General features: G+C 37.9%; 1 protein-coding gene across 1 annotated transcript in view; it reads right to left on the bottom strand.

Moving 5' to 3' along the window:
* VEPH1 (ventricular zone expressed PH domain containing 1) overlaps positions 1–12,918 on the bottom strand; it is a 221,148-nt gene that overhangs the window by 142,417 nt on the left and 65,813 nt on the right. The window contains exon 5 of the mRNA XM_028103177.2: positions 10,717–10,926. Coding sequence (XP_027958978.1) covers positions 10,717–10,926 — 210 coding nt within the window. The remainder of the gene's footprint in view (positions 1–10,716; positions 10,927–12,918) is intronic.

Below are 12,918 nucleotides of genomic sequence, written 5' to 3'. Positions count from 1 at the left end.
TCAAAAAAAAAAAAAAAATCAAAGCCATTCCTAACGGAGTCTCTTTTCCATGTTGACCCACGTTAGGAAAGAGGTCTATAATAACTGCTGTACCCAACCTAGGGGGCTGAGGCCACTTGCATGGCTGACACAGTCCAATGAGTCAAGAAAATGATGGAAAAAATAAAAGCCTCTAGAATTGAAACATTCTATTTCAGTTCTCCACGGACAAAAAAAAAAAAAGTCAATCTGGCCTGGGTTTAATTTAAACCACTTCATATTTAGTTAATAAGAGCTTTTAAAAAAAAAATGCTGCAAAATTATTTTCGCTGTTTTTATAGGTGAGGAGCTGGGGACGACATGCTCTTTATGAAAAGCAGTGTACTTCCAGTGCCCCCAAGAATACACGGCCTATCTTAAATTATAAAATTTTTACAAAATGCGGTTTTATTGTTTTTGCTACTCTTATTCCCCTCAGGAATAACTGTCTGCAAAATATAAAGCAGATATACATTCCGCTCAGAAAAAAATATCTACATAGACCAGTTATTCTCTAAAAAAGAAAAAAAGATACAGTTAATTCTGCTTTGCACCTTTCAGATACATGCAGTTACCTTTGGTAACTCATTCCTTTCCTATCTGTCCTTCTTTGGACTTGTGCCATGGATACGCATCCATTCAGCTTCTTTTGCTGGAGAAGCAGGGAAGAGGCAAGCCATTTCCCTGGTTGCTGTCTTCCCTAATTTCAGTCTGTTAGGCTTAAGCTTTAGTCTATCTCCAAAAAGATGCAGTGAGAAAGACTTGAGCAACATTGAGGAAATAATAAATTAATTAGATTGCTTGTATTTATCGACTGTTCACCATTTGCCAGACACTGTTCCATACGGTATAATTCATTAAATCCACACAAAAACCTATGAGGTGAATAATATTGCTATTCCCATTTTACAGACGAGGAAACTGAGCCAAGAGAGGTGATACAACTTGCTGCTGTTAATATTATTCGTTGAAATGTATCGTCAAGAACTTACTATATGCCAGGCTCTGTGCTAAAGGCTTTATATGAATTATCTGGGTGTATGGTTGTAGATAGACTCTTCTTAATTTTAATTCCAGCATAGTTAACTAATACAGTGTTATATTAGCTTCAGGTGTATAATATAATGATTCAATAATTCTATACACTACTCAGTGCTCATCATGATAAGTGTACTCTTTAATCCCCAAGCATAGTTATGTGCTAGGAGCAGTGCTTCACACTAATTCTGTCATTTCATCTTTACAGCAACACTATGAGTTAAGTACAGTTACTCCCCCCATTTTATAGATAGGGAAATTGATATAAAGAGTACAAAAAAATAAAGGTATCTGTAAGTCAAAAAAATTATTTAAAGATTCAGAAACTGATCCAATGAAACTATCTAGGAAGATAGACTGTAATCACACGAAATTTGAAGTTTTTGGAAGAACAAGCTATTACTTTGGGTTGCCTGGGTGGTTCAGTCAGTTAAGTGTCTGCCTTCAGCTCAGGTCATGATCTCGGGGTCCCGGGATTGAGTCCCGCATCGGGCTTCCGGCTCAGCAGGGAGCCTGCTTCTTCCTCTCCCTCTGCCTGCAGCTCCCTTCTGCTCATGTTCTCTCTCTCAAATAAATAAAAAATCTTTCAAAAAATGCTTTACTTTAACTATTGTTATAATGCAGAACTTTATGTATGAAGAAAAAAAAAACTAGTGAAACTGTGAGAAATTATTCATCTAACAGTCATATGTTTTGAGATTTAAAAATTTGTGTAATGCTCCATGTCTGATAAATGCATATTGGGATATACTCTGTGCCTTACACATTTTTAAATTTCAATAATCCCAGCTATAGAAATTTCTGAAATAAAGTTCAAAAGTAAAGGTATCTTTCATTTTTGAAATGTGATTAGGTTCCAGGGAATCAGAGAAATATTTGTTTGGTGACTATACATGGACTAACATGGATAGAAAATAAACACCTACCCGCAAGATTTCTCATCTTGAGAGGGTTAACTGGACCTTTTATTTATTTTTACACAGAAAAAAAAATATTTTTTAATTTTATTCTTAAATTTTAATTCCAGTATAGTTAACATACAGTGTTATATTAGTTTCAGGTGTACAATATAGTGATCCAACGATTCCATATATTACTGGCTGCTCATCAAGATAAGTGTACTCTTAATCCCCATCACCTATCTCACCCATCCCCCCACCCACCTCCCCTCTGGGAACCAGCAGTTTCTTCTCTATAGTTAAGAGTCTGTTTCGTGGTTTGTCTCCTTCTTCTTTCTTCATTGGATTTATTTCTTAAATTCATGATATAAGTGAAATCATACAGTATTTGTCTTTCTCTGACTTATTTCACTGAGCATTATACTTTTTAGATCCATCCGTGTTGCTGCAAATCACAAGTTTTCATTCTTTTTTATGGTGGAGTAATATTCTATTATATTTTTATATCCTATTTCTTCTCTATCCACTCATCTATGAATGGGTACTTGGCTGCTTCTATAATACGGTTATTATAAATAATGCTGCAATAAACATAGGGGTGCACATATCTTTGAATCTATATTTTCTTATTCTTTGGTTAAATACCCAGTAGTAGAATTACTGGATCACGGGGTAGTTCTGTTTTTAAATTTTTGAGAAACCTCCAAACTATTGTCCACAGTGGCTGCACCAGTTTGCATTCCTACAACAGTACACAAGGGTTCCTTTTCCTCCACATCTTTGCCAACACCTGTTGTTTTTGGGTTATTGATTTTAGCCATACTGATAGGTGTGAGGTGGTATCTCATTGTGGTTTTGATTTGCATTTCCCTGATGAGTGATGTTGAGCATCTTTTCTTGTGTCTCTTGGCCTTCTGGATGTCTTCTTTGGAGAAATGTCTGCTCATGTCTTCTGCCCATTTTTTATTGGATTATTTGGTTTTGGGGTGTTGAGTTGTACAAGTTCTTTATATATTTTGGATACTAACTTTTTATCAAATACGTCATTTGCAAATATCTTCTCCCATTCAGTAGGTTGCCTTTTAGTTTCGTTCATGGTTTCCTTGGCCATGCAGAAGCTTTTATTTTGATGTAGTCCCAATAGTTTATTTTTGCTTGTATTTCCCTTGCCTTAGGAAACATACCTAGAAAACTGTTGCTACAGCCAATTTCAGAGAAATTACTGCCTGTGCTCTCTTCTAGGATTTTTATGATTTCAGGTCTCATGTTTAGGTCCTTAATACATTTTGAATTTATTTTTGTGTATGGTGTAAGAAAATGGTCCAGTTTCATTCTTTTCCATGTAGATGTCCAGTTTTCCCAACACCATTTATCGATGAGACTGTCTTTTTCCCATGGCATCTTCTTGCTTCCTTTGTCAAAGATTAATTGACCATATAGGGGCACCTGGGTGGCTCAGTCGTTAAGTGTCTGCCTTCGGCTCAGGTCATGATCCCAGGGTCCTGGGATCCAGCCCCACATCGGGCTCCCTGCTCAGCAGAAAGCCTGCTTCTCCCTCTCCCACTCCTCCTGCTTGTGTTCCCTCTCTCACTGTGTCTCTCTCTGTCAAATAAACAAAATCTTTAAAAGAAAAGATTAATTGACCATATAAATGTAGGTTTCTATCTGGGTTCTGTATTCTGTTCTATTGATCTATGTGTCCATTTTTTGTGCCAGTACCATACTGTTTTGATTACTATAGTTTGGTAGTGTATCTTGAAGCCTGGGATTATGATACCTCCAGTTTTGTTCTTCTTTTTGAAGACTGCTTTGTCTATTCAGGGTCTTTTGTGGTTCCACACCAATTTTAGGATTATTTGTCCTAGTTCTGTGAAAAATGCTATTGATATTTTGATAGGGATGGCATTAAATCTGTAGACTGCTTTGGGTAGTATGGTCTTTTTAACAATATTTGTTCTTCTAATCCATGAGTATGAGATATCTTTCCATGTCTTTGTGTCATCTTCAATTTGTTTCATCAGTGTTTCATAGTTTTCAGACTACAGGTCTTTTACCGCCTTCGTTAAGTTTATTCCCAGGTATTTTATTATTTTTCAAGCAACTGTATATGGGATTGTTTTCTGCAATTTCTCTTCCTACAACTTCGTTATTAGTGTACAGAAATGCAACAGATTTCTGCACACTGATTTTGTATCTTACAACATTATTGAATTCATTTATGAGTTCTAGTATTTTTTTGCTGGAGTCTTTATGGCTTTTTATATATAGTATCATGTCAACTGCAATAGTGACAGTTTTATTTCTTTTTTACCAAATTAGGTGTCTTTTATTTCTTTTCCTTTTTTAAAAAGATTTATTTATTTATTTATTTTGGGGGGAGGGGCATAAGGAGAGGGAGAGAGAGAATCTCAAGCAGACTCCCCACTAAGCATGGAGCCTGATGCAGGGCTTGATCTCACAACCCCGAGAACATGACCTGAGCTGAAACTAAAAGTCAAATGCTCAACCAAATGAGCCACCCAGGTGCCCCATTTTATTTCTTTTCTTTGTCTGATTGCTGTAGCTATGATATCCAGTACCATGTTGAATAAAGGTGGTGGGAGTGGAAATTCTTGTCTTGTTCCTGACCTTAGGGGAAAAGCTTTCAGTGTTTCACCACTGAGTATGATGTTTGCTGTGGACTTTTCATACATGGATTTTATTATGTTGAGGTATGTTCCCTCTAAACCTACTTGATTGAAAGTTTTTATCATGAATGGATGTTATACTTTGTCAAATGTTTCTTCTGCATCTGTTGAAATGATCATATAGTTTTTCTTTCTCTTGATGATGTGATGTACCTCTTCAATTGATTTATGAATACTGAACCACCCTTGCATCCCAGGAATAAATCCCACTTGATGGTGGTGCATTATTTTTTTAATGTACTGCTGGATTCAGTTTGCTAGTATTTTCTTGAGGATTTTACCTATATTCATCAGAGATATTGGCCTGTTATTCTCTTTTTTATGTAGTGTCTTTCTCTGGGTTTGGTACTAGGGTAATGCAGGCCTCAAAAAATGAATTTGGAAGCTTTTCATTGAAAGCCACTGTTACCTTGTTGATTTTCTGTTTGGATGATCTGTTCATTGATGTAAGTGGGGTGTTAAAGTCCCCTACTATTATTGTGTTATTATCTATTATTTCCTTCATGTTTGTTAATAGCTGTTTTAGGTATTTGGGTCCTCACAAGTTGAATGAATAAATATTTGTAATTGTTATATCTTCTTGTTGGAATGTTACATTTATGATTTTACAGTGTCTTTCTTCATCTTTTGTTATAATCTTTGTCTTAAGGTCTATTTTTTCCAATATAAGTATTGCTACCCTGGCTGTTTTTAAACCCCCTTTTGCATGATAAATGCTTTTCCATCCCTTCATTTTTAATCTGCTTGTGTCTCTAGTTCTGAAATGAGTCTCTTGTAGGCAGCATTTAGATGAGTCTTGCTTTTTTAACACATCCCATCACCCCATGTCTTTTGATTGGAGCATTTAGTCCATTTATACTCAAAGTAATTATTGATGAGTATGTATTTACTGCCATTTTGTTACTTGCTTTATGGTTGTTTTTGTAGTTCTTCTCTGTTCCTTTCTCCTCTTGCTCTATTCTCTCATGGTTTGCTGGTTTTCTTTAGTGATATATTTGGGTTCCTTGACCTTTATTTTTTGCACATCTATTACTGGTTTTTGATTTGTGGTTACCATTAGGTTTGTATATAACATCTTCTGCATATAGCAGTGTATATTAACTTGATGGTTGCTTAAGTTTGAACTCATTCTTTACTCCTCTCCCCCTCTCCAATGTTTTAGGTATCTGGTATCATACTGTACATCCTTTTATTTTATGAATCCCTTGACTGATTTTTATAGATATACTTAATTTTACTGCTTTTGTGTTTTCTACTTTTCTTTCTCCTGCTTATGGTCTTTCCGTTCCACTCAAAGAGTGCCTTTTAACATTTCCTGTAGTGCTGGTTTAGTGGTCATGAATTCCTTTAACCTTGCTTGTCTGGGAAACTCTTTATCTCTTCCTGAATGATAGCCTTGCTGAATAAAGTATTCTTGGCTGCAGATTTTTCCCATTCAGCACTTTGAATATATCATGCCACTCCCTTCTGGCCTGCACAGTTTCTGCTAAAATATATCCACTGATAGCCTTATGGGGTTTCCCTTGTATGTAACTGTTTTATTTTCTCTTGTTACTTTTAAGATTCTCTCTTTATCACTACTTTTTACCATTTTAATTACTTATTATGTGTCTTGGTCTGGGCCTCCTTGTGTTGATTTTTCAGGTGCTCTCTGTGCCTCTTGGATCTGGATTCTTTTCCCTAGATTCAGGAATTTGTCAGCTATTATTTTTTTAAATAAATATTCTGCCCCCTTTTCCCTCTCTTCTCCTTCTGGGATCTTTATAATGTGACTGTTATTATGCCTGATGCTGACACTGAGTTCCCTAAGTCTATTTTCATTCTGTATTATTTTTTTCCTCTCTCCTATTCAGCCTGATTGCTTTCCATTACTCTGTCCTCCAGGTCGCTGATCTGTTCTTCTGCTTCCTCTAGTCTACTATTTATTTCCTCTTATATTTTTAAACATTTCAGTTATTGAGTTCTTCGTTTAAATTTGGGTGGAAAAAAAAAAGAGAGAGATCCCTGAGGTAATTTGGGAGAAAGAATAAGGATCTATAGTGTTTTAGTTTTTGGTTTGTATACACCACTCTCCTCTGCTCTGTGCAAAGTAGATGGAAACACTGTGATACTGATCTCAAGCTGCTGAAAACACTGTACCCACCCACATGGACCCTGATATGAAAGACAGGCACATCTGGTCTGGTTCCCTGTAGGCAGGCCTTGCAGTTCTCACACCTGGCCTCATGCAAGCACAGAAGCTGAGGCATAAGGTAATTAATAATTCATGCAATTGATTCCAGGCTAGATTTACTCCAACGTTATCCCTGGCAGGATGACTGCATACTCCCAGGAGACTCACCTTTTCCTCTTAAGGATCTAACAATTCAGTTTTCTGGAGGCCAGGCAACAAGGGAGGGATGGAACGGTAGGCTCCAACCAGTCACAGATTGTGCATTTCAAAAGTTGGAGCAAGATTCTCAAAGTTGGATTGGCTTTTCTGCATTTCTAAAATCATTTAAATCCTAGCAGTGTCATCATCTGATACTTGAAAACCCTGAATATATCCAAAAATCCTACTTGGTGCAAAGAGAAAAATTTCTAGATGAAGTCAATTTTTAGACAGCATAGGATGAGAGAGAATCCTAGGGCCTGAGGCCATGAGGTACCATGGCTGTCTTATCATTAATACCCTAAATATTTCCATGTCATATATTACCATGTCTCTTTATCTCCATAGACCAAGTTCTCCACACAGAAAATGGTGGGTGTTTTTCGGGACAAAGTTCCTGTTGCTCCCTCTTTACTGCAATTCCCTCCTCCATAAGTGTCCAGGACCCTAACTTCTGCCCTCAGACCCACCTGGCAATGTACTTCAGTAACTTCATGTTTCCTTTTAGAACGAGGCTGGGTAGAAATACACACACATATATATCTTCCCTGCTGATTTTTGTCTTTGGGAATATGATTCCATAAGATTTTTAGGAATTTGAACAGGCTCACTCAAATGAATCTGTTAAGAGCTGCTTGGACGACTACACTTATTCTTGGAACATCTGAACTTTATCGTTCTTCAAAGCTAAAAGAAAGATTTTCTAATGGTGGTATTTTAGGTGTTAGAAACAAATAAAAGGAGCATTATTTCACAGTAAAGGAGGCTGACTGATGTTTATAGGTGATATGGTCAAGCTGATCTTAAATGAAATAGAATAATGAAATCAAGAATATCAGAGCAGAAGGGAGGTAAACCTGTGCAAGGATGTTCTTGTTGAGGACAGAAAAGAGACCGAGAGAAATGAAATGACTTGCCAAGCTTCAACAGAGGCATTATTTGCCCTGCATTATTATTTCTGCCCTTTTCTCTTGCTATGTAACCAGCTGAATCCAGACTACATGCTCCAGCCTCCCTTGCAGCTAGGTATGGTCATATGCAGTTTGGTTCTATGTGGCCAAACAGATATGAATAGTAGGTTGTGTTTGACTATCTGGAAGAGTTCTTCTTTCCTTTCACCTTCCTGCTGGTTGAAATACTGACTTGATGGGTAGAGATAAGTAGCCACCTTGGACCATGACACACAAGTTACGTGTTCTCTGGTGTGCTCAAGGATGGGTCCCTGAAACGTAGATTTCTAGACTGACTGCTTCTTAGACTTCTTTAAGTGTGAGAGAAAGAAATGACAGTCTTTGTTTAAGCCACTATTGTGTTGAATTTTTGTGTTACTCTCAACCATATTTAATGTAAACTGCTAGATCAGTAGTCTGGAAAAGTTTTAATTGATTCACATGACTTGGTGGAGGAAGGCAGCAAGAGTGATGGACAAGACCTGATTCTAAGTCTAAGACAGAAAATGCTTTAAATACTTTACATCAAGGGATCTTAAATACTAATCCACCAACAGCTACATCAGAATTACCTGGCACAGTGGGGCGCCTGGGCGGCTCAGTCGATTAAATGTCTGCCTTCGGCTCAGGTCATAATCCCAGGGTCCTGGGATCGAGCCCTGCATCAGGCTCCCTGCTCCGCAGGAAGCCTGCTTCTCCCTCCCCCATTCCCCCTGCTTGTGTTCCCTCTCTCGCTGTCTCTCTCTCTCTCTCTCTCTCTGTAAAATAAATAAATAAATAAATAAATCTAAAAAAAAAAAAAAAAGAATTACCTGGCAAAGGGTCCTACAAATCCAGATTCCTGTGTCCCTTTCCTGGAGATTCTAATTTAACAGATTTTCTATGAGTCTCATGAACTTATATTATTTAAAAAATCTCCCCATGTAATCCTGACATCCAGGTACATTTGGAAGACATTTGATCTAGAATTGTTCTTTACTAGGGAGGTGAGTCAGAACCACCAGAGAAAATTTTTCCCCCTCAAACATAGATGCCTTCATGGACACATGAAAATGAGAGACTGGGGGAAGAGTGAGGTGCAAATATTTTGATACTCTGAATTCTGAAATAAATGATTCCTTAGGCTCTTTGGATCCCCTCTCCTTCTCCCTGCACCCAACCAGAGTCATGCAAATGTCACCCTAACAGGCCACTCTCTATCAGGTTAAACTTAGTTCAGGTAAACTTCAATGATATAATTGTATGTGTCTGGTGTTTTGCTGTTTTTTTTTTTTTTTTAACAGATTACATTTTCTGTGGGAGGTTGATTCACTTCCAGTGTGCATTACAACACATTACTGAATCATAAGTGTATTTGTGATTAAAAGAACTATTATTAACATGCAGGAAGAGTTCACTTTTGCAAGATTCCAGGGCCTCACACATCAGAGGTTGAATTTTTGGTACCTACAAAATGCAAGGTCAGCAGATTCAGTCAAACAGCTGTCAGCTGAAGTTGTTCTAAAAGCACTTGGGCACACCAGCAGGTTCTCCTGGCAATAAAGGTGACAGGCATGGCAAAGTGTTACCAGAAGGCAGATCGTGGCAGGTGTGAGACATTCTCAACAGCAGTGGCTAGAACGGATTATATTAAGCAGCATGTCCACACCAAAGTAATCCTTTTACAAGATTCCGCCCCTCCCCCCATGTTGACAGTTACAGGCTGCTTAGCAGCTCTGGTCTCCCACCTTCTGGGAAGCTAGAGAAACGCCTTCCACCAGAAGGAAGCCTCCATTCACCAGGCCATTGGCAAATCTCAGCAGAAATAAAATAAAACAGAACCAAAGATCTATTCTAAGACAAATTTGCAAAGAGTGCCAAGAAGAGCAAAGACCCAACTCCAGCTAGGTCACCAACTAACCCAGTCTCAGTCTGGGTAAGCCACTCAACTTTTCTAGTTTTTAGAATCAAGGGGTTGAACTTGATGAACTGTGAACTCCCTTTTAAGAGCTGTACAATTTTATATTTATCTTATAGGAAACTGCATTATACGTAAGTGTGTGAAAGTAAAAGCTTCCTTCTATCAATTTTATATTTGCTTTTATTTTGAAAAGATAAAAATCCTAAATCCCAATGTAAAATCATCAGACACATGCACGCATGCACACCCTTTAGAACCTGAATTTCTGGAAATGGTTTCTTGGTTGCCTAACCCCCACAAACTGATGGCATTCTGCTGTTCCTGCCAAAAGATTCTATTATGCAAATATTTAGGCTAGACCTTTTAAGCATGCATGAACGTTTATTTCACTCTTCCAAGTAACATCATCCAGGGGGCTCAAATGATACTGAATCTAGGCATTTATTGACAGCATAGCTATGATCTTATTAATAGGTATGTCTAAGACCTAACCCTATGCTTCCTGATGGTTTCCTCAGTTGAGCAAAACTGCAACCAGAAATGAGACACAACGCTTTTATTGGTTATTGTTATTACAAAGTGGTCTTGAATCTGTCATAGTGCCCCCTCCATTTTAATCCTTCCCCTTCCTCAGGTGACACTTGGCCAGCAATGAGATCCTTACTTCCTGAACCTTCCACCTAGCCCTGCTATAATGCACCCTTGATCCAAAGGCCACTGTCCATGCAAAAGTTTTTAAAAGAGAAAATGGGAACTCTCAGAAGTTCCAGGACAAATTTGGAGGTCAGAGAGCCCCAGTGGATGAAGCACCAATGGAATTTAGAGAAATGGACAGAAAAAAAGTCAAACTTACTTCATCCACATGCCCCACAGCTCCATAGATTCTTGCCATTTGCCCGATGAGGTAGGGGAATCTCTCACCAATCTCTTTCAGCATTGGAAGAAAACTGTTCAAAGCCACAGGTTCATAGCCTGCTATCTCTGTGAGGATGTTTAGGATGACATCATTATGGGTTGAGTCTTTCAGATGCCCGATTAGGAAAGGAATACACTTTTGAGCCACCTACAAAAAGAAAAGAGAGGAGAAGAGAAGAAAGAGAAACAAGGAGGAAAATTAATCAAATCAGAATCAGTCTAATATTTTTTGCATGAAATCTAAAGTCAACACATTCTGGGATTATTGCCCTTGCTGGAACTCAAGCATATTCCCCAAGTCTGGAATTTAAAATTTATAATAAAGTTTCAGAGGATTCAGTTTCTTTTCATCTGTGCTCTGCTATTGAAGAGTAAAGTTTACAAAAATGTTTAGATACCGCTAATCATAAATCAAGTTTTGATGTGTTATCTCCTCACCAGGAATATTACATTTCCTCTAACCCACCATGAGAGCTGTAATTTAAAGGGCAATATGATACAAGTATGTCAAAGATCCTTGATGACTTTTAATGAAAGCCTTCAAGTTGGAGAAGTATGCCTTGGAAATATTTAATAATAAAAATAAGAAAGCAAGAAAGAGCTTTTACATTTTCTTCAATTTTCCATTTTGATCACAAAAATGTACTAAGATAAAAAAAATTACCAAAGTAAAACAATTTCTACCATAGTCCTGATACCCTAATGTTGCTTTCTTGACTTGGAATGCTTTTGTGAATACAAAGATGTAATAATTCATATTAAAGAAAATGTGACCTTTTGTGGAATAAAATCACTATGTTAGTACATAGACACGTTGCACGCTGACAATTTAATGAATTGTTTTGTCTGCTAAAATAAAATAATTAGAAAGGATGACCTGTGGAAAACTGAACAATAAAGTAAAAACAATTTGCCCATCCATATTTCTACTCTGCTGATTTCTTTTTTGATGTTGGTTTCCTCTTTTAGTTTGTTACTTTTTTTGGTAAGGTCGACCTGAAATGTAGCTTCCAGTATTAAAAGAGAATCTGATACTCAGCTCAACCTGCTAAATTTATAATCCACCCCCTGCCAAAAACCTACTTCTCCCACTTCCCTTTCTAGCCTTAAGTATCCCTTTTCTCCATAAATGGCACCATTATCTGCCTGGCTACTCAAGCCAGAAATCTGGGAGTTACTCTTGACTGCTGTCTCTCCCTTTTCAGCAGCCTCATCCGAGCAACCACCAAGTCTTACTGATTCCACCTCTCAAGTATCCCACAGATCTCTCCACTTCCCTTCGTTTTCATTCATTTCTCCGAGAACTCACCCATTCACAAATATGTATCAAGTCCTCCCTATTAGCAAGGGAGTGTTCTGGTGCCAATGTTACAGCTGCTAATAAATCTGACAGGTTCCTGCCTATGTGGAATACTTCACTGTCTAGTAAAAGAGACATTTGGTAAAACAAATAATTACAAAGGAAAAGTATAATCATAAATTCTAATAAATGCCATACCGGGGAAATACAAGGTAACTGTGAGAGAATGTCCTGGGGCCCTAGTTTAGGCTGGGGTCAGGGAAGTACTCTCTCAGCAGGCACATCTAAGCTGAGACCACTGATCCCATCATCCCAAACTTGAATTATTCCAACAGCTTTCTAATTATTCTCTGCCTTCAATTTCATCCATTCAATTCCTTTTCTGCTTTGTGGCCACGATGGCGACCCTTCCTCTGCTTAACGTACTTCACTAATTTGCCATTGCTCTCCAGATAGAGGTTTAACATACCTTTTCTGAATGGACTCCTATCCAGCCTTTCTAGACTTATTTATTCTACCCTCCCCATCCAGATTCTATCACATATCATATTCAACCTTGTTGATTTAAAAAAAAAAATTGTGGACCTGCTAAGTTTTCTCTTGCATCTAGTATTTTACTCATGTGATCCACTCCGCCTACAATTCTTACTGCCCCTATTTTGCTGGACACTCCTCATTCTTGAGGCCTCAGATTAGCTGCTGTTTCCTTTAAAAGCCTTCCTCTACTCCCTTCTCTCCCCACTCAGTCCAATGTCCTGGCTGAGGCCCCTATCATACCCTAAATGGTTCCCAGCAAACCCTTCTCACACTTTCTTCATATTGCTGGTCTAGATGTCTGTT

This window comes from Eumetopias jubatus, unplaced genomic scaffold, assembly GCF_037043125.1.
Source record: "Eumetopias jubatus isolate StellerSeaLion01/CBP00866 unplaced genomic scaffold, mEumJub1_p1.0 scaffold_1, whole genome shotgun sequence".
Lineage (NCBI taxonomy): Eukaryota > Metazoa > Chordata > Mammalia > Carnivora > Otariidae > Eumetopias > Eumetopias jubatus.
The sequence above is the reverse complement of the archived record's forward strand: the minus strand, read 5'-3'. Positions and strand labels throughout refer to the sequence as shown.